The 27,166-nt window shown below is 38.4% G+C and overlaps 2 protein-coding genes across 2 annotated transcripts in view; both read left to right on the forward strand.

The window, feature by feature from the left end:
* The window catches only part of HSD17B12 (hydroxysteroid 17-beta dehydrogenase 12), a 175,053-nt gene that overhangs the window by 14,358 nt on the left and 133,529 nt on the right, over positions 1–27,166 (forward strand). The gene's annotated exons all lie outside the window — the stretch shown is intronic.
* LOC129135242 (large ribosomal subunit protein uL23-like) overlaps positions 1–27,166 on the forward strand; it is a 67,509-nt gene that overhangs the window by 13,913 nt on the left and 26,430 nt on the right. The window contains exon 1 of the mRNA XM_054662228.2: positions 1–27,166. This exon is cut by the window's left edge and continues 13,913 nt beyond it; it is cut by the window's right edge and continues 26,430 nt beyond it. Within this exon, the coding sequence (XP_054518203.2) occupies positions 23,497–23,967 (471 nt within the window). The 5' untranslated portion in view covers positions 1–23,496 and the 3' untranslated portion in view covers positions 23,968–27,166.

Consider the following 27,166-nt stretch of genomic DNA (forward strand, 5'->3'; position numbering starts at 1 on the left):
GCACGGTGGCTGACACCTGTAACCTTAGCACTTTGGGTGGCTGAGGTGGGCAGATCACTTGAGGTCAAGAAGCTCTAGACCAGCCTGGCCTGGTCTAGTAGAGATGGTGAAACCCCATCTCTACTGAAAATACAAAAATTAGCCCCAAGTGGTGGCATATGTCTGTAATCCCAGCCATTTGGGAGGCCGAGGCAGGAGAATCGCTTGAGCCTGGGAGACAGAGTGAGACTCTGTCTCAAAAGATCATGCATTTTGGGAAACACTGGACTAGCCCTAGAAAAAACAGTGGATTATCCATGCAGGCTTTTTAACCAAATATCTTCTGAATACCAGGGCTTGGTTTATAATAGTGAGCCACCGTGTCCGGCCCAGATGGGTTTTTAAAAATTATCTTTATTGGCCGGGCGTGGTGGCTCGTACATGTAATCCCAGCATTTTCGGAGGCCGAGGCAGGTGGATCACTTGAGGTCAGGAGTTTGAGACCAGCCTGACCAACACGGTGAAAACCGGTCTCTACTAAAAATACAAAATTAGCTGGGCGTGGTGGTGCACGCCTGTAATCCCAGCTACTTGGGAGGCTGAGGCAGGAGAATCACTTGAACCTGGGAGGCAGAGGTTGCAATGAATTGAGATTGCACCATTGCACTCTCACCTGGGCAACAAGAGCAAAACTTCGTCTCAAAAAAAAATCTTTATTATGAAATTAATATAAATGATATCTTTTAATGATGATTCTTAAAGAGGCAATAGACTGAAGAGGATGTTCTAATTAGTCTTCTTCTTCTTCTTCTTCTTCTTTTTAAGCCCTTTAAATGATGAGGAAGGAGGAAAATGGGTTTAGGTTCTACCAGAAGAAATTTAGATTTTAGTTGGCCATCTGGATGACCTTTGTAGTAATTAAACAGTCAGATTGGGTCATTCCTTCAGCAGATAAATAAATAAATACATATATTTCTAACTTTTATTTTAAGTTCAGGGGTGCAAGTGAACGTTTGTTACATAGGTAAATTTGTGTCATGGAATTTTGTTTTACATATTATTTCATCACCGAGGTATTAAGCCTAGTACCCATTATTTTTCCTGATCCTCTCCCTCCTCCCACCTTCCACCCTCCGAAAGGCCCATGTGTATGTTGTTTCCCTCTATGTGTCCATGTTCTCATCATCTATTATAGTTCCCACTTATAAGTGAGAACATGTGGTATTTGGTTTTCTGTTCCTGTATTAGTTTGTTAAAGATAATGGCCTCTAGTTCCATCCATGTTCCTGCAAAGGACATGATCTTGTTCTTTTTTATGGAGCAGATAAATATTCATTGTGTGGTGATTATATGCTAGGCCCTGTGCTGGGTATGAGAATATAGTGATGAGCAAGAAAGCCATGGTCTCAAAGTTCTGATATCCGGAATCTACAAGCAAGTTAAACAAATTTATAAGAAAAAAAAATCATCAAAAAGTGGGCAAAGGACATGAACAGATACTTCTCAAAAAGACATTTATGTGGCCAAGAAACATATGAAAAAAGCGCAACATCACTGATCTTTAGAGAAATGCAAATCAAAACCACAGTGGAATATCATCTCATGCCAGCCAGAATGGCGATTATTAAAAAGTCAAGAAACGATAGATGCTGGTGAGGCTGTGGAGAAATAGGAACACTTTTACACTGTTAGTGGGACTCTAAATTAGTTCAACCATTGTGGAAGACAGTGTGGCAGTTCCTCAAGGATCTAGAACCAGAAATACCATGTGAGCAATCCCATTACTAGGTATATACCCAAAGGAATATAAATCATTCTACTATAAAGACACATGGACACATATGTTGAATGCAGCACTATTTACAATAGCGAAGACATGGAACCAACTCAAATGCCATCAGTGACAGACTGGATAAAGAAAATGTGGTACATATACACCATGGAATACTATGCAACCAAAAAAGGAATGAGGTCATGTCCTTTACAGGGACATGGATGAAACTGGAAGTCATCATCCTCAGCAAACTAACATAGGAACAGAGGACCAAACACCACATGTTCTCACCCATAAGTGAGAGTTGAACAATGAGAACACATGGACACAGAGAGGGGAACAACACACACCAGGACTTGTTGGGGGGGTGGGAGGCAAGGGGGAGGGGAAGCATTAGGACAAATAGCTAATGCATATGTGGCTTAAAACCTAGATGATGTGTTGATAGGTACAGCAAACTACCATGGCACATGTATACTTATGTAAGAAACTTTCACATTCTGCACACATATCCCAGAACTTGAAATAAAACAAACAAACAAAAAGAAAGCCATGGTCTCTATCTCTGCTGGTCTGGCAGAAGACTCAGACATTATATAAGCAGATCCAAAAAGTGTTACAGGAGCCGGCTATGGGGGCACTAACCTGGTTCAGGGGCTTGAGGAATGTTTTCTGGAAGAAGCAACATTTAATCCAAGATGTGGAAGAAAAGTAGAAGATGATGATGTTCATAATGGTAATAAGATGTAATGTTTATTAAAAAGCTTACCATGTACCAGGTACTTTTCTAAATATCTTAATTGACTCATTTAATCTGCACATAATGTAATAAGGTAGATCCTATTAATATCCCTGTTTTAGTAAAAGAGAGCTAAAATATAGAGAGGTCAAGCAGTTTTCCCAAAGTCACATAGTAAGTGGAGGAGCACCTGGGCTTTGAACTGAAGTCTGTCTCCTCAATTTCCTCTCTTAGCCACTATGCTAAACGGCATTGATAAATTAGAGATGGGCAGGTGAGGGGTGTTGGAGGACAGGGGACTATTTCAAGCAGTGAGAACACCTTGGGTGAAGACCTTGAGGAAACTGAGAACATTTCAGGAATTTTTTCTAAAAGAAGGTTAGGAGAGCTGGGGCTGAGAATCCTGAGAGGAGAGAGGCAATAGATAAGAATAGAGAAATGTAGGCAGGGGGCCAGATCCTACAGGCCCTTGAGTCTACAGTAAGAGTTTGTTTATCCTAAGGACAGTGGGAAGTCGTTGAAAGATTTTAAGCAGTAGAGTGTCATGATCAAGTTTGTACTTAGGACAGTTTACTCTGGCATTTTGGAGAATGGATGTGGAGGTAGTAACTCAGGAGGTTGGGAGACCAGCAGGAGACTGGTGATGGTAAACCAGGCGTTGGGTGGTGGTGGCTTGGATTAAGGAAACTGAGACAGGGACTGGGAGAGGGAGTCAGACAAGAAAGAGATAGGAGGTAAAGTTATGGGCCCTTGTCATAAACTTATGGTTGTGGGGCTGAGGGAGACAGCAGAGTCCAAAAGGACTGTGAGGTGTCTGAGCTCTGGGCACTGACATAAAACACTAAGAGAGATCAGGCTTTGGGAAGAAAATAATGAGGTTGATTTCTGACAGGTTCTATGTGGATATCAGGCAGTCTTACTGTAGATTCGCACCAAGCTGAGCCTAAGTCCTTTGGTCTAGCCATCATTTAAGTTGTTCTAAATTATATGCTATATTTTATAGTCTACAGAAAAGTGTGGTGCCTCAGCAATGTAATAGTTTAGGAAAAGGAAAATGTTATTTTTTAATAAGTTGAGTGTATTCCATGTAGCACATTGTGCTATAGTTGGGTCAATCCGTTTGCTATTTTCTCTTTGGGCAGAAAGTATAGTGGAAAGAACGGGTACAGGATTATCACAGGACCTGAGTTCATATCTCATCTTCCCACCTTTGGCACTTATTAGTGTGGAATCTTTGATCAGCTATTCTGTTGTTTTCCATCTATCAAATGTGTTCAAAAATCCCCACTTTGTCTAAGATATTAAGAGTCTTTGGAAGCGTGGTAGAAAGTACAAAGCATTATGCACATACAAGGCACTGGGCCTTTTCCCCTCTTCACCTTTCAATTAGAAACCTAGAAATAGAATTGCCCTATGAGTTGATCAGCTTGTGTGAGGTTCACATTGCTTCAAGATTTATTTTGGGGTCTGTTGCAACTTTGTTGTGATCAACACCTGAGTCTCTTGATGTGATTATCTAATATATATCAATTTTACAACATACCTAAAACAGATTTTTTAAAGCAATTTTTGTTAATGTAAGCTTGTTTCTAAATTAAAAGTTAAACTAATGTAACCACTAATTGTATTTTAAAGAGATGCCTTAAGCTTCAACTTTATTTTTAACATATACAAAAGGTATGTATGGTTAGTTACTACAGTGGATTAAAGATATAGTTAAATTATTGCTAGTGAAGTATCATTTCAACTATGGTATAATTGGAAGACTTTCATAGCTTGACATAACTGTTTAAAGTCTCATTATTTTATTATAAGCATTATTATAAGAGATTATTATAAGTTCCTGTCATTTCTCACTCAATACCCCACTGTTCCCATCTCATGCTAAAAGATATTTAGAGTTCTTTTTCTTTAGCTTAAGGCTTTTTATTATTCTCTTTTTTCATTTTTTCCTCTGGGGAAGTGAGAAAGGAATGTTCTCATTTTTATTTAAGCTAGATTCTGATGAATTATGATGTTAATGAGATAATAGTACCTTTTAGATATCTGTAGCAAAAGTATCATCTTTGAAATGAGGAAATATTTTCCAGAATATACTTTGAATCAATTTTTAAAAAATACTAAGGAGTATATATCCAAATCTTCTAGTAATTTTAGCTCCAAAATATGTACATTTGAAAGTTGTGAATTACTTTTTGTTTTTTTCAAATTGTTTGTTAATGTTACTGCAAATGGAGACATTTATTTTTCTCTTCTCTTGTGTTCCTATTTTAGTTTGGGTTCTCCCAAAATCAGATGTTGAGACACAGATTCAAGTTCAGTTTATTTGAAAGGTGATCCCAAGAAACACCAGTAGGGAGGAGATAGAGAAGGGAATTCAGCCAATTTGGCCAGAAATCTAATAATACGAACAAAAAATGGGCAGAAGATTTGAATAGACATTTCTCAGGACATACAAATGACAAACAGGCATATGAAAAAGGTGCTCAACATCACTGATCATCAGAGAAATGCAAGTCAAAACCACAGTGAGATATCATCTTACCCAGTTATGGCTTATATCCACAGGACATTATCAAGCACTGTGGCCCACTGGAGCTTTAGCCCACACAATAACTCTGGAGCTAGAGCAGAACTCAAGTTTCAGGTTTATCTTATCTGAGGGGCTGGGAAGTTTGGGTATTTATACACCAGTGGCCTTAGTCACTGGATGAGGGCTGTTGATGGGGAGGAGCATGAGTTCCCTAGGACTTCTAGTCTACCGTGTACTTGGCATTGCTGGCTTCAGCCACCAGAAAAAGTCCTAATTTATTTATTTATATATATTTTTTAATTTGTAATTTTTGTGGGTACACAGTAGGTATATATATTTTTGGGGTACATGAGATATTTTGATACAGGCATGCAATGCGAAATAATCACATCATGAAGAATGGGGTGTTCATCCCCTCAACCTTTTATCTTTTGAATTACAAACAAAAATGTACAATTAAGTTATTATTGACTACAGTCGCCACATTGTGCTGCTATCAAATGGTAGGTCTTAATCATTCTATTTTTTTTTTAACCCATTAACCATCCGCACCTCCCTCCCAGCCCCCCACTACCCTTCCTAGCTTCTAGTAACCATCCTTCTACTGTCTGTCCATGAGTTCAATTGTTTTGAGTTTTAGAGCCCATAAGTAAGAGAACACACAATGTTTGTCTTCTATGCCTGACTTATTTCACTTGATACGTGATCTCCAGTTCCATCCATGTTGTTGTAAATGACTGGATCTCATTCTTTTTTATGGCTGAATAGAACTCCATTGTGTATGTGTACCACATTTTCTTTATCCATTCATCTGTCGACGGACACTTAGGTTGCTTCCAAATCTTAGCTATTGTAAACAGTGCTGCAGCAAACATAAGAGTGCAGATATCTCTTAGATATATTGATTTCCTTTATTTTGAGTATATACCCAGCAGTGGGATTGCTGGATCAAATGGTAGCTCAATTTTTAGTTTTCTGAGAAAGCTCCAAACTGTTCTCCATAGTGGTTGTACTAATTTACATTCCCACCAACGGTGTACAGGGGTTCCTTTTTCTCCACATCTTTGCCAGCATTTGTTATTGCCTGTCTTTTGGGATATATGCCATTTTAACTGGGATGAGATAATATCTCATTGTAGTTTTGATTTGCATTTCTTTGATGATCAGTGATGTTGAGCACCTTTTCATATGCCTGTTTGACATTTGTATGTCTTCTTTTGAGAAATGTCTATACACATATTCTGCCCATTTTTTGATCAGATTATTAGATTTTTTCCTGTAGAGTTGTTTAGGCTCCTTATATATTCTGGTTATTAATCCCTTATCAGATGGGTAGTTTGCAGATATTTTCTTCCATTCTGTGGGTTGTCTCTTCACTTTGATTGTATCCTTTGCTGTGCAGAAGCTTTTTAAGTTGATGTGATCCCATTTGTCCATTTTTGCTTTAGTTGCCTGTGCTTGTAGGGTATTGCTCAAGAACTTTTTGCCCAGACTAATGTCCTTGAGATTTTCTCTAATGTTTTCTTGTGGTAGTTTCATAGTTTGAGGTCTTAGACTTAAGTCTTTAATACATTTTGATTTGATTTTTGTATATGGCAAGAGATAGGGGGTCTAGTTTCATTTTTCTACATATAACTATCCAGTTTTCCTAGCACCATTTATTCAAGAGACTGTCTTCAGTATATTCTTGGCACCTTTGTTGAAAATGAGTTCACTGTAGGTGTGCAGATTTGTTTCTGGATTCTCTATTGTGTTGCATTGGTCAGTGTGTCTGCTTTTATGCCCATACCATGCTGTTTTAGTTATTATACCTCTGTAGTATAATTTGATGTCAGGTAAAGTGATTCTTCCAGTTTTGTCCTTTTTGCTTAGGATAGCTTTGACTTTTCTGGGTCTTTTGTGGTTCTGTATAAATTTTAGGATTGTTTTTTCTATTTCTGTGTAGAACATTATTGGTATTTTGATAGGGATTACATTGAATTTGTAGATTGCTTTGGGTAGTATGGACATTTTAACAATATCAATTCTTCCAATCCATGAACATGGAATATCTTCCAATTTTTTGGTGTCCTCTTTAATTTCTTTTATCAGTGTTTTATAGTTTTTATTATAGAGATCTTTTACTTCTTCGGTTAATTCCTAGGCATTTAATTTCATGGGTAGCTATTATAAAGGGGATTACTTTTTAATTTCTTTTTCACATTGTTCACTGTTGGCATATAGAAATGCTACTTATTTTCGTATTTTGATTTTGTGTCTGCAACTTTACTGAATTTGTCTATCAGTTCTAATATTAATAGTTTTCTCATGGAGTCCTTTGCTTTTTCCAAATATAAGATTACATCATCTCCAAACAAGGATAATTTGACTTCTTCCTTTCCAATTTGGATGCCCATTATATCTTTCTCTAATCCAACTGCTCTAGCTAGGACTTCCAGTACTATGTTGAATAACAGTGGTGAAAGTCAGCATCTTTGTCATGTTCCAGATCTTAGAGGAAAGGTTTTCAGTTTTTCCCCATTCTGTATGATGCTGGCTGAGGGGCTGTTGAGGTATGTTCCTGCTATACCCAGTTTTTTGAAGGTTTTTATCATGAAGGGATATTTAATTTTATCAAATGCTTTTTCAGCATTAATTCATTTAATTCATTAAATGAATATGTGGTTTTTATCCTTTATTCTGTTGATATGATGTATCGCATTCATTGATTTGTGTATGTTGAACCATCCTTGCATCCCAGGGATAAATCCCACTTGGTCACGGTGGATGATCTTTCTAATGCAAGCTTGTCCAATCTGCAGCCAATGGGCCACATGTGGCCCAGGATGGCTTTGAATTGTGGCCCAACACAAATTTGTGAACTTTCTAAAACATGAGATTTTTTTTGCAATTTTTTTTCTTTTCTTTTTTTTTTTTTTTTAGCTCATCAGCTATTGTTAATGTTAGTGTATTTTATGTGTGGCCCAAGATAATTCTCTTTCCAGTTTGGCCCAGGGAAGCCAAAGGATTGGACACCTCTGTTCTAATGTATCATTGAATTCTGTCTGCTAGTGTTTTGTAGAGAATTTTTGCATCAGTATTCATCAGAGATATTGGCCTGTAGTTTTCCTTTTTTTGTTGTTGTTTTTTTTGTTTGATGTGCCTCTGTCTAGTTTTGGTATCAAAGTAATACTGGCCTCATAGAAAGTGTTTGGAAGTATTCCCTCCTCCTCTATTTTTCAGAATAGTTTGAGAAGGATTGGTACTAGGTCATTTTTAAATATTTCTAATAGTAGAATGAGAATTAAACTTCTTTAAATATTCTAATAGTAGAATTCAGTAGTGAACCCATCCAATCCTGGGCTTTTCTTTAGTGGGAGACTTTTTATTACAGCTTCTGTGTCATTTCTTGTTATTGGTCTGTTTAGGTTTTGGATTTCTTTCTGGTTCTATCTTGGTAGGTTGTATGTGTCTAGGAATTTGTCCATTTCTTCTAGATCTTCCAATTTATTGGCATATAGTTACTCATAGTAGCCACTTATGATTCTTAGAATTTCTGCAGTATCGTTTGTAATGTTTCCTTTATCATTTTTTATTTGTATCTTTCTTTTTTTGCTTAATTAGTCTGGCTAAAGGTTTATTAGTTTTAACTTTAAAAAAAGAACAACTTTTTGTCTCATTGATCTTTTGTATTTTTTTTCCATTTCCATTTCATTTATTTCTGCTCTGATCCTTATTTTTTATTTTCTTCTACTAATTTTGGGTTTGGTTTGCTCTTGCTTTTCTAGTTCTTTAAGATGCATTGTTAGATAGTTTATTTGAAGTTTTTCCTCATTTTTGATGTTGGCACAAAGTCCTTGGGCAAAGAGATGCATTTGGAATGTGCTCCCCAGTGGTATGGTCAGAGGAGATATGGGCAAGGCACCACTAGCTTAGCTGTAATTCCCATCACAATATTTGCATTAGATTTCATTTTCTTTAAGCAAAGCAACAAAGTAAGCCTGACGAAAAGGTAGAAAAGGACTTAATTCCAGGAGATAATTTTAAAAATATAGTAGATTAGAGGCATAAGTTGATGTATTTGATGTATACTTTCTTTGTGAGTAAAGTTTCTGCAACCTCTCAGGGTAGTTGATGAATACCTGTTTTAGGTATTTTCAGTAAATAAAAATGACTGCTGACTAAATACTGAACGAACCTTGTAGGTTTGTGTTTGTGATAAAGTATGAATTAATCTCTTGTTTATAGTTTAATTCTCATCTACTGAATGGGAGATGATTTCCACATGGTCTCCTCAGTACAGGGTGACTGCAACACTTGGGGAAGATGTGGCAGATACAGTTGGTTGCTTGTTGACAGAATCCCACATTTGCATAGGTACTGTATAATCATATGCTTCAGGAAAAGTTGACCAATCTTGATTAGCTTAAGCTTATTTTGATTTCTTTCCTCTTGCTAGTGGTTGGTTTAGGAGCATGCATATCGCAGTTCTGGACAATGAGATATGAGAGGAGATTTACTGGAGGGAGAGATTCTGAGAAGGCTTTCCGAGCCTTAAGAAGAGGTAGAAGAAAGGGTGTTATTATGTGAGGATGGGATGGATACCTGTGGCCACCTTGAAGACCAGACAGAATAAACTGGGGAAAGAATCAACACACTGAGGATCACAGAGAAGAAAGATGGAAAGCTTCTGGGACCTTGATGCTATCCCTGACCCACTCAGTTTGCCCACTCTGGAAGTACCTGAATGTTTCCTGTTATTTTGAGATAAAAATTCCATTTTTTAAGGATATTTCTGTCAGTTTCAGCTGAAAGCATCCTAAGCTACAGATTCAGTAGAAAAGGAGGGAAATTTTCTTGTTTCAAATGAAATTTTATAATTGATTTAAAGTCCAATGGGTTTTGGGTGAACTTAATTTATTGCTATTCATTTGAATACAGACATGGATGAAAGGAAAAGACTTTTGTATGGGATATGGTTGCAAGTCTTACTGAATAAATAAAGTCTCATTCCTGATTATGCCGGTTATTGAGTTCTTGTCCATATCAGGTAGTTAAATTATTTTAGTGCCCAGGTTTATACTTTATAAAACCAAAGTGTAGAGGTATGTGGGAATTGTCTTATTACCATTATTCTTTGAGAACTATTAACAAATGATTCAGGAATATTGGATTTTCAATTAACTTGAAGTAAGTTTCTTGGGATGATCTGCTTTTAGTTACTCTAAATATTTTTAGCAAGTACCTGGTAATCTGGGAGACTGTGGCCCAAAGTAGTTCAACTGAATTTGAAAAGGATCAGGACTGGCTATGAAGTGAGGCTGAGTGGGTACATCTATATGTGGATACGTTACTGTCCTTTGTGCATATTTCTTTCTAATTACGTTCCAAATCCAATAAGAAGTCAATTGTATTCATCATCCTGGGGGTATCATCTTAACTCTGCCATTTTTCCATATTAATGTATTAAGTATAAAGGTTGTGAAATCCATTTTAGATGCTCCTGGTTTGGGAAGTATAAGGTTACAGATTCAATGGCATTTAAATTTCTTTTTTTCCTCTCTCCTCTTTTTTTTTTTTTTTTTTTTTGAGATAGGGTCTTGCTCTGTCACCCAGGCTGGAATGCAGTGACATGCTCACTGCAGTCTTGACCTCCCCAGCTCAAATAATCCTTCCCACCTCAGCCTCTCTAGTAGCTGGAACTGCAGGTGTATACCATCTTTCCCAGTTAATTTTTGTATTTTTTGTAGAGACAGGGTTTCACTATATTGCCTAGGCTGGTAGATTTCTTTATTTTTAAAATAGAAATGGTGGGGAAATGTACCATCCGGGTCACTTAAAAGCTGGAGCAAAGATGTATGGAACTCAGGGACATGGACTCTACTTTGCATCCCTGGTGGGGTGGGGGTGTGTCCTTACTGATGTAGACTTTAAGAACCAGGAGAGCCTGATGTGTGTGTATAAATATGGCTTTAAAAAAGAAGACAGAGATTGTTTATCTTTAATAGCAGTAATATAAGGCCGAAGTCTAAAAGGACTCTAGGATAATAAGAAATGAATCCTCAGGCTGGCATGATGGCTCATGCCTCTAATCTCAGCACTTTGGGAGGCCGAGGTGGGCAGATCACTTGAGGTCAGGAGTTCGAGACCAGCCTGGCCAAGATAGTGAAACCCCGTCTCTATTAAAAATACAAAAATTAGCCGTCATGAGGATGCACGCTTTTAATCCCAGCTACTTGGGAGGCTGAGGTAGAAGCACTGCTTGAACCTGGAAGGTGGAGGCTGCAGTGAGCCAAGATCACATCACTGCACTCTAGCCTGGGCAACAGAGTGAGACTCTGTATCAAAACAGAAAAAAGACCTCAGTCTGTGAAGACTTTGGTCATACACTATTGCTTGGGGTTTAAGGGAAGCTGCCTTTTTGGTTGGGGGTATCCTTTCTGATAAAAGAGATTCAGTAACTTAGTCAAGCTTTGCTCTGTGAATGAAGGGGTGTGTGTGTGTGTGTGTGTGTGTGTGTGTATGTGTGTGTGTGTTGTGGGGGGTGGGTGTGCATTCTTTTCCTGCCTTCTAGTTTTATAGGAGAAATACTCATTGGGTCTTGGAAAGACGACGCTTCCTGTGTTTAAGGTACAGTATTATGCTGACTAGTAAAATAATCTTAATTCTTTGATAATGGGCCAAAGGCAAGTACAAGATGAATAGGAAAGCTATTATTACAGGTTTTAATTTTGAAAATTTTATGCCTCTTTTTCTATTTTTTGTTATATTTTTATATTACTGTCATTTCTGCCCCTTATTTGGTACTGATGCCTCATATCAGGGATATGACATATACCATAGATATATCATCAAGAGTAAGATATAACATCAGAGAAGTTATATCGTCTATTCTTAGGTTCTCTCCATACCCCATAGTTATTCTTTTATTTAACTGATTCAATAAATTAATTGATCACCACTGGTATGTCAGACGCTTTGCAATGCCTAGGGGCGTAGCAGTGAACAAAATGGGCAAAGTCTTTGCTCTCATGGAGCCTGCATTTTAATGAGGAAAGATGGACAATAAGCAGACATTTGGTAAGTTTGGTGGTGAAACGTACTAAGAAGAAAAATAAAGTAGATGATAGAATAATAGAGGAGGATAGAGAGGAAGTTTGTATCCCTGCTTCTTTGCATAGGATGATGGTTAGGGAAGATTTTCTTGATACGTTGACATTTAGACTGAGACCTGAATGGAATTTCTTTACTCCACTCCAACCATACTGGCCTCTTTGCCATTCCTTGTGTATTTACAGCACAAACTTTGTACTAATTTATCCCTTTGCCTAGAATACTCTTCTGAGAGATAGTCACAATTTAAATAAGTAGGGAAAAGGATTGGGAGTTATCAGTTGTGTTACCAGGCAAATGGAATTCCGTCTTCTATTAGAAGTGCAGAGGATGGGTCTGGCAGCCATTGAATTGTGTAGAATTATGGTTTCTTTAGTGAATCACTTCTAAAATAACATGCATAATTTGTTTAAATATACATGATGTTTAGGATAATTTTTTTGAAGACTTAATTAATCTCACCTGTTATTTTTCCCGCATTTGTTACTTTACAAAAATTAAAGTGGACTATCTAACAAAAAACTAAGTTGTCTTGGTCAGTTTGGGCTGCTGTGACAGAATACTATAGACTAGATGGCTGAAACAAAACAAATTTATTTCTAAAAATTCTGGAGGCTGGGAAGTCCAAGATCAAGGCTTCTGATGTCAGGTGAGGGATTTTTCCTGGTTTGCAGATGGCTGTCTTTCATTGTATCTTCACATGCTCGTGTCTTTTTTTGTAAGGGCATTAATCCCATTAATAATTACCTCCCAAAGGCCCCACCCGCAGATACCATCACATTGGGGATTTAAGCTTCAACATATGAATTTGGGGGGATGCAAACATTCAGTCCCAGAGCATAAGTTATAATATTTTGTCAGTTGACCTAATAAATCATGATATCCTGGGTAACAGCATAGAGGTAATCACATTACTTTTAACACAAATAAAAGCTTGGAAAGCTTTTTGGTAAGCTGAAGAGGAATAACAGTTTTATTCTAATGCAATTTTTAAAACAACAATAGGCTATTGTTTTACACATCTCTCTGAAAACTATACATTTATTGACTTTATCTAGAAGGGCAGTAACTATTTATCTCTTTATTAATCTTTCTCCTAAACATACTGAAAATATTTTGCAGTACACCCTTAGGACTTATTAGGTTTATAAAGAAAAGGCAGCTGTGAATGAAATGCTGAATTGCATCCCCCATTGGATCAACTCTAAAATAATTATGCAAAAAATAAGAATAACCCCATTTTTGCTGAACATATAAATTTTATCATTGCAAAAGAACTGAATAGTTCAACACCACATTCTCATGGAGATGTCTTACTGGGACCGCAGTAGTTGGGTGTACTATTGTTGAAAAAGATAATTTCTATTTGTATGTAGGTTACTCTGTGCCTAAAATGGATCATTTCTACCATCGTATTTTATCTTCCTTGTTTTCTACCTCATCTTTTATTTATACTTCATAGATCATGATATTTGGAGCATATTTGGCTATTAGCCAATTAGTGATTATCTTTTATAATGGTTTTCAAGGATAACAGAGATAAATTCCAAAATATTACTGAAACATCATTCCCAATAGCAACTATAACCTTCTTCTCGCCCATGCTTTTTCTGGAACTATAGAACAGACCAAATGAGAGTTCACCTTTTTTTTGTTTTTAAGCTAACTGTGCCCTCCAGTGGAGAAAACACAGGGCAGTGAAATAGCTCAGGTAAGAAGCAGCAGAGAGGAGAGGATGTAACACAGCCAGGTAAAGTTCAAGCTGCATAGCTGTTTTCTACATAAAAGAAAGAAATTGTTTTCACCCCTCATAAGCAAGACTTTTTTTTTTTTCTTTTTTTGAGACAGAGCCTTGGTCTGTCGCCCAGGCTGGAGTGCAGTGGCATGATCTTGGCTCACTGCAACCTCTGCCTCCCAGGTTCAAGTGATTCTCCTGCCTCAGCCTCCCGAGTAGCGGGGATTACAGGCGCGCACCACCACACCTGGCTAAGTTTTGTAATTTTAGTAGAGACAGGGTTTTGCCATGTTGGCCAGGCTGGTTGCAAACTCCTGACCTCAGGTGATCCGCCTGCCTTGGCCTCCCAAAGTGTTGAGATTACAGGCGTGAGCCACTGCACCTGGCCCATAAGCAAGACTATTATGCATAAGTCCTCCTCTTGATGAATTTGTTGATGAATCAAAGAAGGATATATTATCATTTCTCTGACTTAATGTCTTTGATGCAATGCTTTTCAGCCTTTTGTCCTCTTTGGTAGGATGTATTCAGTTTTTGACACATTAGGCAAGTGTAACAGGAGGTGAGTAATTGGATTTTTTTCTCCCCTAGAATGAACTCAAATGATAACTTTTAATTTTTTAAATTTTTTGAACAGATGAAAGAAAACCTTAAATTAAGTAGATATAAACAAGAAACATTTTGCTGCTACTTGTATATTCAAATCATTCAGAAAACTATGAATTGACTATGACTCCCCCTTTTTTGAATAGAAAAGGGAGAGAGTTGACCTGACCTCTGTGGCTTGGCCTGAACTTGATCTCTTGGTGAACACTGGGCTTCATCAGTGTGAATGGTGACTATGTGTGACTGAGCACCTGTGAGGGTTACAGAGGCACGTGTTCAGAACATGGGCTGGTATGTGTGCAACTCTGGGCTGGGGAATGGAGCCAGGTTTAGGGGATGCTAGACTGCCTGTGTTTCTGCCTTTCCAGGGAGGGAGAACTAGGTAACTAAGTTGAAGCTGAAATGTTAAAGGAGGCTTGATGGTTTTGTGTTGGTGGAAATTGGGAGATACGTTTCCCTAAAAGAATATAGTGGGTGATAGTTGAGAAACAGTAAACAGAGGCTTTCTTTTTCTTAACTCTTATAAAACCCTGAGCCAACTATCCTTACAATGAGTTGTCATTTGAAGTTTTCTACATACTCAAGAAATATGTTTCCTTCTTTATCTTATTTTAATGGAGCGTATCTTCTGCAAACCTTTTTACAGTTAGAGTGATTCTTAAAATGTAGGCACATACAGGACAATTAGACATAAAAAGACTTGACTTACAGATTTTAAAGCAGGGATCCTTGCATGGTAGACTTTCAAAATGATAGTATCTTTTACTTGAACCATCTTTTGCAAAGTAACATAAATATCTCAGAGACACTGCCAGAGTGAACTCACTTTTAGAAAAAGCAGGATATGTAAACTTTTAGTGATAAATTTTGAAATTCTTGAGGGGAAATGATATGTGATTTAAGTTCCTTAAAAATAATTTATCTTTATTTTATTTTTATTTTAAATAATGAATTATGTTTTAAGATCTGATTCATTCTGAACTATAACTGACTCTAGAGGGTGCTTAATGAGCACTGAAGACTTCCTAAAGATTTATATTGAAGATGATTTTTATTAAAATGAAGTTTATTTGGGGTTTTAATCCAGTATTTGAAAATAAACCATATTTTGCCCTCCCAAGAGAGCCTAGAGCAAAAATACTTGGTTGTCAGTATTTTTTTGTTTTTTTGAGATGGAGTCTTGCTCTGTTGCCCAGACTGGAGTACAGTGGCACGATCTCAGCTCACTGCAACCTCCACCTCCTGGGTTCAAGTGATTCTCCTGCCTCAGCCTCCCGAATAGGTGGGACAACAGGTGCATGCGCCACCACGCCTGGCTAATTTTTGTATTTTTAGTAGAGATAGGGTTTCACTATGTTGGCCAGGCTGGTCTCGAACTCCTGACCTCAAGTGATCCACCCACCTTAGGCTCCCAAAGTGCTGGGATTACAGGCATGAGCCACCGTACCTGGCCTAGCTGTCATTCTTTTTAAAGTAGGTAAATAATTTACCATTGTTCTTAGAAACTCTTTGAAAATTCCATTGAATTTGTGGGATTTCTATAAACTACCTTTGAATCATGCTTTTGAAAGCTTGTTTAATATTTCAAAAGAGAAGAACCTACTTCATGCATGTAAAATATAAATCTTAGTACTGGATTAGTGTATCATTTTATAAATTTAGTTGTTTGCACAGATATTTATTTTATCTTTAGAAACAAGCTATTCAAAAAGCACATTCTAAAGTTAGATTTTACAGAACTAACATTTAGGTTTTAGAGTAATGTATGCTTCTTATATTTTTAGCAGGTAGAGTACTTTTAAAACTATAGTGTGTTTTTTTGTTTGCTTGGTTGGTTGGTTTTTTTTTTTTTTTTTGAGACAGGGTCTTGCTCTGTTGCCCAGGCTAGAGTGCAGTGGTACAATCACGGCTTACTGTAGCATCAGCCTCCCGGGCTTAAGTGATCCTCCCACCTCAGCCTCCCAAGTAGCTGCGGCTACACATGTGTACTACCACACCTGACTAATTTTTATATTTTGAGTAGAGACGGGTTTTTGCCTTGTTGCCCAGGTTGGTCTCAAACTCCTGGGCCCAATTGATTTGTACACCTTGGCCTCCCAAAGTGCTAGGATTACAGGCATGAGCCACCACACCCGGCCTACAGTGTGATGTATTAATTTGAAGAAAATTTTCAGACTTTTCAGATGGGAAAGCTTTTAGAAAATTGCTGTCTTAACCCAAACTTCAAAGATGGTGATGATAAAGATATACATTGTAAAGCAAAAATAAAATTTGAAGGGCCCCCCAGCCCCCTGCAGCCATCTGAATGGACTCCCTCATCAGCAAGGGCACTGTAAAATTTAACCTGAAAGACTGACTCAGGCCATGAAGTAGGGGTTGGACATGCCTCATTATACCCCTCCAGCATTAACATCAACACAGACCTTAAGTCTGATAAGAAACATTTACAATCTATTTTCTCTGAAGCCTGCTACTTGGAGGCTTTGTCTGTATAATAAAACCTTGGTCTCAGCCTGGCGCAGTGGCTCATGCCTCTAATCCCAGCACTTTGGGAGGCGGAGGCGGGCAGATCACGAGGTCAGGAGATCAAGACCATCCTGGCCAACATGGTGAAACCCCGTCTCTACTAAAAATACAAAAATTAGCTGGGCATGGTGGCGTGTGCCTGTAGTCCCAGCTACTCAGGAGGCTGAGGCAGGAGAATTGCTTGAACCAGGGAGGAGGAGGTTGTAGTGAGCTGAGATGTTGCCACTGCACTCCAGCCTGGCGACAGAGTGAGACTCTGTCTCAAAAAATGAAGAAACAACCAAAAAGCTTGGTCTCCACAACCCCTTATCTTAACCCAGAGATTTTTTTTTCTACTGATAATAACTCTTTCAACCAATTGCCAATCAGAATATGTTTAAATCTACCTATGACCTAGAAGCCCCTCCCCTGCACTGAGTTTTCCTGCCCTTCCAGATCTAACCAACGTAAATCTTACGTGTATTGGTTGGTGTATATATCTTCCCTAAGATGTATAAAAGCAAGCTGTACCCCAACTATCTTGGGGTACAGCTTCTGAGGCTGTGTCACGGGTGCGTCCTTAACGTTGGCAAAATTAACTTTCTAAACTGACTGAGACCTCTCTCAGATTTTGAGTTCACAACGTTTACAAAAGGTCTGTGTTATAGTGAGAAAACTTTGCTAAACAAAATGAGTTATCCTTAATTGGAGTATTAGTCATTGCAAAGAATGAATGTTAATGTAAACTTTTACATGATGTCAGCCTATGAAAAAGTGATGTGTTTCCATACTACCCGTTTGTTTAACATTTCTTCAGAAATATCACACTGTTTTCATTACTGCAGGCAGAGAATCATATTAGAAAAATTCAGTAATTTGATGTGAAACCTATGTTTTACTCATTGAAGGCACTGTTATCCAACAGAACTTTTTATGATAATGGAAATATTCTGTATCTACACTGTACAATTTGGTAGTCACCAGCTTTTTTAAATTTTTTTGTTATACTTTAAGTTCTAGGGTACATGTGCACAACGTGCAGGTTTGTTGCATATGTATACATGTGCCATGTTGGTGTGCTACACCCATTAACTTGTTATTTACATTAGGTATATCTCCTAATGCTATCTCTCCCCCTCCCCCCACCCTACAACAGGCCCCAGTGTGTGATGTTCCCCTTCCTGTGTCCAAGTGTTCTCATTGTTCAATTCCCACCTATGAGTGAGAACATGTGGTGTTTTGTTTTTTGTCTTTGCGATAGTTTGCTGAGAATGATGGTTTCCAGCTTCATCCATGTCCCTACAAAGGACATGAACTCATCCTTTTTTATGGCTGCATAGTATTCCATGGTGTATATGTGCCACATTTTCTTAATCTAGTCTATCATTGTTGGACATTTGGGTTGGTTCCAAGTCTTTGCTATTGTGAATAGTGCTGCAGTAAACATACGTGTGCATGTATCTTTATAGCAGCATGATTTGTAATCCTTTGGGTATATCCAGTTATGGGATGGCTGGGTCAAATGGTATTTCTAGTTCTAGATCCCTGAGGAATTGCCACACTGTCTTCCACAATGGTTGAACTAGTTTACCGTCCCACCAACAGTGTGAAAGTGTTCCTATTTCTCCACATCCTCTCCAGCACCTGTTGTTTCCTGACTTTTTAATGATCGCCATTCTAACTGGTGTGAGATGGTATCTCATTGTGGTTTTGATTTGCATTTCTCTGATGGCTTGTGATGATGAGCATTTTTTCATGTGCCTGTTGGCTGCGTAAATGTCTTCTTTTGAGAAGTGTCTGTTCATATCCTTCACCCACTTGTTGATGGGGTTGCTTTTTTCTTTTATATTTGTTAGAGTTCTTTGTAGATTCTGGACATTAGCCCTTTGTCAGATGAGCAGATTGCAAAAATTTTCTCCCATTCTGTAGGTTGCCTGTTCACTCTGATGGTAGTTTCTTTTGCTGTGCAGAAGCTCTTTAGTTTAATTAGATCCCATTTGTCAATTTTGGCTTTTGTTGCCATTGCTTTTTGTGTTTTAGACATGAAGTCCTTGCCCATGCCTATGTCCTGAATGGTATTGCCTAGGTTTTCTTCTAGGGTTTTTATAGTTTTAGGTCTAACATTTAAGTCTTTAATCCATCTTGAATTAATTTTTGTATAAGATGTAAGGAAGGGATCCAGTTTCAGCTTTCTACATATGGCTAGCCAGTTTTCCCAGCATCATTTATTAAATAGGAAATCCTTTCCCCATTTCTTGATTTTGTCAGGTTTGTCAAAGATCAGATAGTTGTAGATGTGTGGTATTATTTCTGGGGGTTCTGTTCTGTTCCATTGGTCTATATCTCTGTTTTGGTACCAGTATCATGCTGTTTTTGTTACTGTAGCCTTGTAGTGTAGTTTGAAGTCAGGTAGCGTGATGCCTCCAGCTTTGTTCTTTTGGCTTAGGATTGACTTGGCAATGCGGGCTCTTTTTTGGTTCCATATGAACTTTAAAGTAGTTGTTTCCAATTCTGTGAAGAAAGTCATTGGTAGCTTGATGGGGATGGCATTGAATCTATAAATTACCTTGGGCAGAATGGCCATTTTCATGATATTGATTCTTCCTATCCATGAGCATGGAACGTTCTTCCATTTGTTTGTATCCTCTTTTATTTCGTTGAGCAGTGGTTTGTAGTTCTCCTTGAAGAGGTCCTTCACGTCCCTTGTAAGTTGGATTCCTAGGTATTTTATTCTCTTTGAAGCAATTGTGAATGGGAGTTCAGTCATGATTTGGCTGTCTGTTTGTCTGTTATTGGTGTATAAGAATGCTTGTGATTTTTGCACATTGATTTTGTATCCTGAGACTTTGCTGAAGTTGCTTATCAGCTTAAGGAGATTTTGGGCTGAGACGATGGGGTTTTCTAGATACACAATCATGTCATCTGCAGACAGGGACAATTTGACTTCCTCTTTTCCTAATTGAATACTCTTTATTTCTTTCTCCTGCTTGATTGCCCTCACCAGAACTTCCAACACTATGTTGAATAGGAGTGGTGAGAGAGGGCATCCCTGTCTTGTGCCAGTTTTCAAAGGAAATGCTTCCAGTTTTTGCCCATTCAGTATGATATTGGCTGTGGGTTTGTCATAAATAGCTCTTATTATTTTGAGATACGTCCCATCAATACCTAATTTATTGAGAGTTTTTAGCATGAAGGGCTGTTGAATTTTGTCAAACGCCTTTTCTGCATCTATTGAGATAATCATGTGGTTTTTGTCTTTGGTTCTGTTTATATGCTGGATTACGTTTATTGATTTGGGTATGTTGAACCAGCCTTGCATCCCAGGGATGAAGCCCACTTGATCATGGTAGATAAGCTTTTTGATGTGCTGCTGGATTTGGTTTGCCAGTATTTTATTGAGGATTTTTGCATCAATGTTCATCTGGGATATTGGTCTAAAATTCTCTTTTTTTGTTGTGTCTCTGTCAGCCTTTGGTATCAGGATGATGCTGGCCTCATAAAATGAGTTAGGGAGGATTTCCTCTTTTTCTATTGATTGGAATAGTTTCAGAAGGAATGGTACCAGCTTCTCCTTGTACCTCTCGTAGAATTTGGCTGTGAATCCGTCTAGTCACCAGCTATTGAGAGCTTGGAATGTGGCCAGTGTGACTGACGAACTGAATTTTTAATTTTGTTTCATTTTAATTAAAAATTAAATTAATAGCAATGTGTATCTAGTGGCTACCCTGTTGGACTGCATTGATTTTAAGTCCTCCTGCTAGGTGATAGGTGTAACTGGGATTGAATTATGACTCTGATGGTGCATATGTGTATCTGTTTAGTCCTTTGAACTTTTATAATCCTGCCTGAGGTACTATAACATGCAAGCACCTTGTTTTCAAATAGCCACATTTATGTGAAAAGAAGAGGAATTGTGTTCTGAAAACTAAGTTAGGTTTAGGTTAAACCTGAAACTTAACTTAATTTAAAAAATCCTCTGACTTTTTAACAAACCCATAGATTAAATTGCATTTGCCCTTTGGATGTGTCTCAAACCCTGAAGGTTTTCTTCTGTGCTTTTGAGTTAAAATGCAGATAGCATATAACAGGTGACTGCAAAATGGAGGGACTGATGAAAACAAAACAAAAGCAACCACAAACCAGAGCTTATATCTACTGTGTAGGAATTTTGTTTGAAAGTTGGTATGCTTTTCTGAATGTCCTTAAGTATAACAAGTCTTCCTACTCTGAGGGTAAACTTGGGTATTATAAAGAGGCAATTTGTGCTTACGTCTGGTAAATAATGATAAAATACTTGAGTAATACTTTATAATTTGCCAGGCAGTTGCGATTTCATCTTCTCCTTGGAATATTAACCCCATTCTACCGACAAGAGAACCATGATTTAATCAAGGTTCTCATTCATTTCGCAAACACTTATTGATCACTTACTATTGATCACCTTGCTATTCATGTAGATTTCTATGTTAGGAATGAAAGAATAGTTCCTCTCCTGGAGGAATTAACAATCTAGTTGGGACAATTAAACAAAGAAACAATAAATTATACTGTACTCAACAGGATGAGATATATATATTGTATTATATATTATATATATTATACATATATATATATATAAAATATATATGTGCATAGGATGCAGTGGAAGAAGAAGGAGAAACATCTGGCATGGTGGTGAGACCTGAGGGAGTCAGGAGTTTCCCAGGTGAAGGAGGCAGGGGAAAGGTGCCCCAGAAGAGGATATGTCAGGAGTAAAGGTGTGAAGGTGCTAGTGTTCTAAATCAGAATAAATTTAGTAAATAGAAGGTACCTGAATATTCACATGCACAAAATTTACTAGCACTCTTATATCATTTTGACCTTGCTTTTTTTCTAGCTCAGTCTGAAGAAAAGCTGGGCTAAAAATAGCTCCTGGTACAGTGATAAAGCATCCAAGTAACGATTTCAAGGAGAAAGTTAAGACTAGATTTAGTTATTTGGCAAACACTAACTTACAATATTGATGTGCTAATAAGAAATCATCTTACTTATTAAAGCAGATCCTTAGAGGCCTGTTTTTGTTCCTCTTACTGGAATATCAATTCCATGAGGACTTTAATTCACTGTTTTCTCAGGGCCTAGAACAGTACCTGACATATATTAGAAGCTCAGTAAATATTTGGTATATGAAGGAATGAATCCTAGGCTATTATGCTAAAAGTCACTGTGAATGCTTAAACCATATTAGAAATGTATTTTTTAAAAATTCAAGAATTCATTCATTTCCATTATTCAGACTAGCCTTTTCTCCAGTGTCTGAGATACCTATTGCTACATAACAAACTATCCTAAAACTTAGTGATTAAAAAAAATTACTGCTTATGATTTTGTGGATCCGGAGTTTGGGCAGGGCTTATTGGAGACAACTTTTTTCTATTCCACGTGGTATTGGCTGGGGGTAGAGGGTTCACGATGGCCTCACCTCCATGTCTGGGGCCTTGATACTAGTTGTTACCAAGGAAGCCTCAGTTTTCTTCCATGTGGTCTCTCATTATTTACTAGACTAGGTCGAGCTTCCTTACATGGTACTGAGATTGTTCCAAGGTGAAAACAGAAGTTGTAAGATATCTTAAGGCCTTGATCTGAAAGTTATACACTGTCAGTTATGCCACATTCTTCTTCTTCTTTTTTTTTTTTTTTTGAGACAGAGTCTGGCTCTGTCGCCCAGGCTGGAGTGCAGTGGCACCATCTTGGCTCATTGCAACCTCCACGTCCTGGGTTTAAGCAATTCTCATACCTCAGCCTCCCAAGAAGCTGGGATTACAGGCATGTGCCACCATACCCAGCTCATTTTTATATTTTTAGTAGAGATGGAATTTCGCCATGTTGCTCAGGCTGGTCTCAAACTCCTGGCCTCAAGCAATCCACCCGCCTTGGCCTCCCGAAGTGTTGGGATTACAGGCATGAGCCACTGCACCTGGCCAGTTCTACCAAATTATGTTGGTCAAAGCAAGTCACAGGACCAGCTCAGATTTAAGTGGAAGGGAAAAGATTCTACTTTTTGATTGGAGAATGTCAAGTTCCTATAGCGAAGTGGCATGAGATGGAAGGTATTGTTGCAGCTGTCTTTGGAAATAGTGTGCTACAGTCTGCCCTCTGAACATATCAATTCACATTTCTTCCACGTGCAGAATATACTTACTCCTCTCTTAGAAGTCTTATCCCATTATGGCATCAACCTGGAGTCCAGTATCTTTTCATCCAACTAAAGTCCAGATGCATATGAGATTTCTTAGGCACAGCTGCTCCAGTACAGCTTCTTTAGATCTAGAAATCTGTGAATGAAAATATAAGTTACCTGCCTCTGTCTCCCATCCCCCATCCAACATACAGTGGTGAGACAGGGGCAAGAAAACTGTAGTAGATGCTCTCATTTAAAAAGAGGAAGAATTGGAAGCACTGTTCCATAGCAATTTTGAAATTCATCTGGGCACATGTTACTAAGTCTCTTACCCCATGTATCAAAAATATACCTTGAATAGCCTTTTCACAAGATGGCGCCGAAAGCAAAGAAGGAAGCTCCTGCCCCTTCTAAAGCTGAAGCCAAAGCAAAGGCTTTAAAGGCCAAGAAGGCAGTGTTGAAAGGCGTTCACAGCCACAAAAAAAAGAAGACCCGCACGTCACCCGCCTTCTGGTGGCCCAAGACACCACGACTCCGGAAGCAGCCCAAATATCCTCGGAAAAGCACCCCCAGGAGAAACAAGCTTGACCACTATGCTGTCATCAAGTTTCCATTGACCACTGAGTCTGCCGTGAAGAAGATAGAAGACAACAACACACTTGTGTTCATTGTGGATGTTAAAGCCAACAAGCACCAGATCAAAAAGTCTGTGAAGAAGCTCTATGACATTGATGTGGCCAAGGTCAACACCCTGATTCAGCCTGATGGAGAGAAGAAAGCATATGTTCAACTGGCTCCTGATTACAATGCTTTGGATGTTGCCAACAAAATTGGGATCATCTAAACTTAGTCCAGATGGCTAATTCTAAATATATGTATATCTTTTCACCATATACATGCCTCTGTCAATTTCTGGTTGGGCTGGGAGGCCATATACAGGCATTGACATTGTAACAGGGCTTGGTCAAGACTCTTGTTTTACTTATGCTTTTGGAATACTCACCCTGCCACTCCACCATGTTTGATCACTCCAGAGATCTATGTGACTAGAGTTAGCGTCATAGGAAAACCAGAACTCAGAACTTGCCTCCATGGTTGAGGGTAACAAGAAGCTTTAGAAGAACCCCTTTTATCCCTGGAAGAGGCTGTGTGTGAAACCAATGCCCAGAGTTGGAAGGGTATTAGCATCCATTTCAGGCGAGTATGGGTTGGCTGGCTTTCAGGTAGCATTTTGTCCTCATACACCCATCTACTATGGTCCAACTGGTCTGTCTGCTTCCCTCACTCCTTGTGCAATAAAGGACAAGGACTTCAAAGAAAAAAAAAAAATATATATATATATATATATACCTTGAATAGTGCCCAGTTCTGCTCTTTGAGAGTTGTTCCCTAGTACATTGTTTTGTAAGACTATTAGCTCTACCCTTTGGGCTCTTGGCTTTCTCCTTCTTTTTTCTTTTTCATAAGAAATAGGTCATATTTGTAGCTGAGTAGCTTTTCAACTTGCTTCTTACCTATGTGAAGTTGGGAACCCACAGATATTTTATTTCTCCCATTTTGAACTGTTTCTTTCTCTTTTAGTCCAAACTGGTGGTACTTTTAGTACTATAGTTTTCTTTAAAACTTTGAGAGTTTTCTATGAATGTTATTAGGGATTGATTCTATGTCCCAAAAGCCACATTTATAATCCCTTTCCAGGACAGAACTGTCTTTACTTTGGGTCTGCCTACTGAAGAAAAGGTCATTAAGATTCTTAGAAGTCCCTTTGTATAGATGAGAAGGGTCTATATTTTCAAGGTCTCAACGAAAGATCTTATGGACAAACCTCTGATTTGATATCTCCCCAGAGACCATTTTTAAATTTCAGGTCTTTCGCCAGTTGTAGAGACTGTTTTGGGCCCTCTTTACTTCCTCTAAATTCTGCTTAAAAATTAAACAGGTCCTTCTTTAGTTTATTTCTCTCTTCCCCATACTTTATCATATGCAGCTGAAAGAAGCCAGTTGGTACTACTTTCAGTGTTCTACCTGGAAATATCTTTAGCCAGTCGATAAGTTAATTAGGTAAATATTCTATCTTATGTAATTGTTAAATTAGGTAAATATTATTGCAGACAACAGTCTTGCCAAACATTCCACCACTGTGTAACATGAGGCACTCTCTCTCCTGCATCTAATAGCAATTTTCTCATGGCTCTTCTGGCCTTTGCTAACAACTGACTTTCCACTTTTTCAGCCTCTGCCTGCCATCAGGTCCCAAAACCAATGCTGCATATTTTAGGCTGTTTGACACTTCCCTTAAGCAAGTCAATCAAAGCAAGTCACATATCCAAGGAAGGGAAAATAGATTCCATCTCTTGATGGGAGAAATGGCAAATTCACATTGCAAAAGAGCATGTGGAATGGGATGACTTATAGTAATCTATAGAATAATCTATTGCACCTAGTAAGTTTAAACTTGGAAGATTTACTATAGGTGAGAAGTTAACAAGTGGTAGCCTGTGTATGTATCTGGCTCACAGATATGGTATATTTGGCTTGGATAGAGTTTTAATGAAAAAAAACCAACATAATTTATCATCAAACAATTGGAAGATTTTATCTAGAAGGTTGTATATCAGGTCTCTCTTGAGAAATAGTAAGCTGTTTTTGTGTTGGGCCTTCATTTCCATATTAGCTGGAAATTGCCTGATTTACTCCCTTTCATGACCTCTTGGCTCCTATAGGTATTTGATTTTGCAGTTTTTGCTGCTGCAGATTACTAATTTATATGTTAGTTTTTTTTAAGGGAATATGGTGATGAGCAAGACAGTCATAGAGCTTACATTCAAGTATGGGAAGATGGACAATAATACTAGATAAATAATGTAATTGCACATGGAATTGGAATAAAGCAAGAATCTGGGATAGAAAGTAACTAGTAAATAGGTAGTTGGGGTGGGGATATTTTAGATAGGGTGGTCAGGAAGCCCTCTCTGAAGACATGACGTTGAGTGGCCTTAGTGTGAGAAGGAGCCAAACATGGGGTAAGAGTGTTCCAGGCAGGCTGAGCCTCGTGGCTGATGCCTGTAATCTCAGCACGTTTGGAGGCTGAGGTGGGCAGATCACCAGGTCAGGAGATCGAGACCATCCTGGCTAACATGGTGAAACCCCATCTCTACTAAAAATACAAAAACATTAGCTGGGCATGGTGGCACGTGCCTGTAGTCCCAGCTACTCGGGAGGCTAAGCCAGGAGAATCGCTTGAACCTGGGAGGCAGAGGTTGCAGTGAGCTACGATCGCACCACTGCACTCCAGCCTGGGTAACAGAGCAAGACTCCATCTCAAAAAAGAAAAAGAATGTTCCAGGCAGAGGAAAAAGCAAGTGAAATGACCCATGGGTGGGCCTGGGCTTGGGGTGTTTGAGGAAAGGCAAAGCCGAGAGTATAAGAGGAGAAAATGGTAGTAGAAGAGGGGCATGAACGAGGTCATGAAATATCCTGTAGGACATAAAAAAACTTGAGCTCTTATTCTGAGTAATGGGAAGTCATTGAAGGAATTGAACAGGGCTAAGGTTGTGATGTCATTTACTTTTTGCAAAGATGTCTCTAGCTGCTGTGTGGCAAATAGACTAGTGGCAAAGGGTGGAAGTAGGATGTTGTAAAGGATGCTTGCAGTCATCTAGGGGAGGTATAAATGATGGGGCCTTGAACCAGGGCATGGTACTTCTAGGAGTGAGAAGTGGTCATACGTGGTATGTATTAGACAGGTCTTATGGATTATTGAATATGGGATATGGGAATGGGAGGAATTAAAGCCAACTTTGAGGCTTTTGGCTTGAGCAACTGAATAAATGGGTGGTCCCATGGGGAGTTCTGACAGAGGAGCAAGCTCGAAGTGGGAATTGAGAGTTTTCTCTTGACTATTATTAACTTTGTGACCCTACTGCAAAAATAAGTTTGAAAATGAAGACTCCTAAAGTGAAATTGTTTTTATCTTACAGCTCTTTATATGTGTTTTTTTCTTCTTTTCCTCTTCATTAGAAGACTTTGCCATTACTTGGATG

This window comes from Pan troglodytes, chromosome 9 (genome assembly GCF_028858775.2).
Source record: "Pan troglodytes isolate AG18354 chromosome 9, NHGRI_mPanTro3-v2.0_pri, whole genome shotgun sequence".
Classification (NCBI taxonomy): Eukaryota; Metazoa; Chordata; class Mammalia; order Primates; family Hominidae; genus Pan; species Pan troglodytes.